At 58.0% G+C, this 1,548-nt stretch overlaps 1 protein-coding gene across 1 annotated transcript in view; it reads left to right on the top strand.

Moving 5' to 3' along the window:
- Positions 1-215: 215 nt before the first annotated feature.
- Positions 216-1,548, top strand: part of LOC104509590 (histone deacetylase 1-like) — a gene marked incomplete at its 5' end in the record, with an annotated part of 5,604 nt that continues 4,271 nt past the window's right edge. The window contains 2 exon segments of the mRNA XM_010151574.1: positions 216-290; positions 1,430-1,542. Of these exon segments, the coding sequence (XP_010149876.1) occupies positions 216-290; positions 1,430-1,542 (188 nt within the window).

Raw genomic sequence — 1,548 nt, 5'->3', positions numbered from 1 at the left:
TCCCGTGTTCTTGCGTGTCCGGTGCATCTTCCCTGCAGCAACGACCCTTTTGCCTCGTGGGGTTGGTTACGTTTAACAGTTTGAGTTGTGCCTGGAGTTTGGTTGTCGAAAGGTTCGGTCCCTTACCTGGGCACCTTGTGAAAGCAGAGCGGCGGGATCAGCTTTGCCGTTGATTTGGTGCTTTGCCTTAGGAATTCCTGTGTCTTCTTTTGCAGTTAACGTTGGGGAAGACTGCCCCGTGTTTGACGGGCTGTTTGAGTTTTGTCAGCTCTCTGCCGGAGGCTCCGTTGGTAAGCTCACAGACTGACTGTTCTTCTCCTCTTAAGCCGATGGGCGTGATGCAGCTCCGTCTAGAAAATAAATTGTTGGGGGGCGGAGGGAAGCCCTTTGTGCCGATTTCTGATCTCCTTAGTGATCAGATCCAGATCTCATCCCCTGCAAGGGTTCAGGCCGTGCGTATTGAGAGCTCCCTCTGCATTTGTGAAGCATCGCTCGTCCCAGTTACCTCGCTGAGCGTGCGGGGGGCTCGGACAGAACAACGCTGCCAGCAAAGGCTGAAACTGCAGCAGCAACGGAGGTTTAATTAAAACCATCGGCGTGAGATTTACAGTCCTAAAACCCCTGCTCTGGGCAGGCACGACCTGGAAAGGGAAGAAAAGGGTTCTGTTATCTGTTAACAAAAAGCCACCGTCCCTGGGCAGGAGGCAAAATAGACCCCAAAAGGGTTGGGTGAGCTCCCTGAGAGCTGGAGCGTCAGAAACGCCGTCGCTGTTCTCCGACGCCTCGTTGCAGGAATACGGGGTCTTGGGGGATGCTGGGGCTGTGCGCAGGCGTTAAAGCTCCCGGGGTGACGTCTGGAGGGCTCCGCTGCCTGTGACAGCGTTCAGCGTGCAGACACGCGCTGGCTGCGGTGGTTTCCGAGGCGGCTACGCTCTCTGCTCCCGAGGCCGTGGATTCCACAGGAGACAGAATGTGTGCTGGTCCTGGGAGACTTGTGAGATGGGCAGGAAGTTCGTGAAGGGGCTGGGGGAAGAGAACTGCCTCTGCCTAGGTGCATGTTCAGTGAGTGACCGAGGTATATGTTGGATAAGACCCTTCATTGGCATCTTCCTTGCGGGGGGCTGAGAAAGCGGAGCTGCCTGCACCCGAGACCCCAGCCCGAACGCTGCGGCCTCGGCTGCGCGGGTGTCGGGCTCCGAGGCCCGGAGCGGGAGGCGGGGAAATGTGCCTGCGGGCAAACAGAGGCACTTCCTTTCCCTTTTTGGTAGCTCGTTGAGACAGCCAACGTCAAACCCTTTGGCTCCTGCCTTGTGAAGCACCCAAACGCGGGGGGGAAGCGCGGCGTGACCGAAAGGGCCCGGTGCTTCGCCCCTCGGTCTCGTCCCGGGGCCTGTGCGCCGGCGCTGACGTTCTGTAATTCTCCCGACAGCCAGCGCCGTGAAGCTGAACAAGCAGCAGACGGATATCGCTGTGAATTGGGCAGGAGGCCTTCACCACGCCAAAAAGTCGGAGGCTTCCGGCTTCTGTTAAGCCAACGATATCGTCTTT

This window comes from Eurypyga helias, unplaced genomic scaffold (genome assembly GCF_000690775.1).
Source record: "Eurypyga helias isolate BGI_N326 unplaced genomic scaffold, ASM69077v1 scaffold32165, whole genome shotgun sequence".
Taxonomy (NCBI): Eukaryota; Metazoa; Chordata; class Aves; order Eurypygiformes; family Eurypygidae; genus Eurypyga; species Eurypyga helias.
This window is presented reverse-complemented; position numbering and strand designations above follow the sequence as displayed.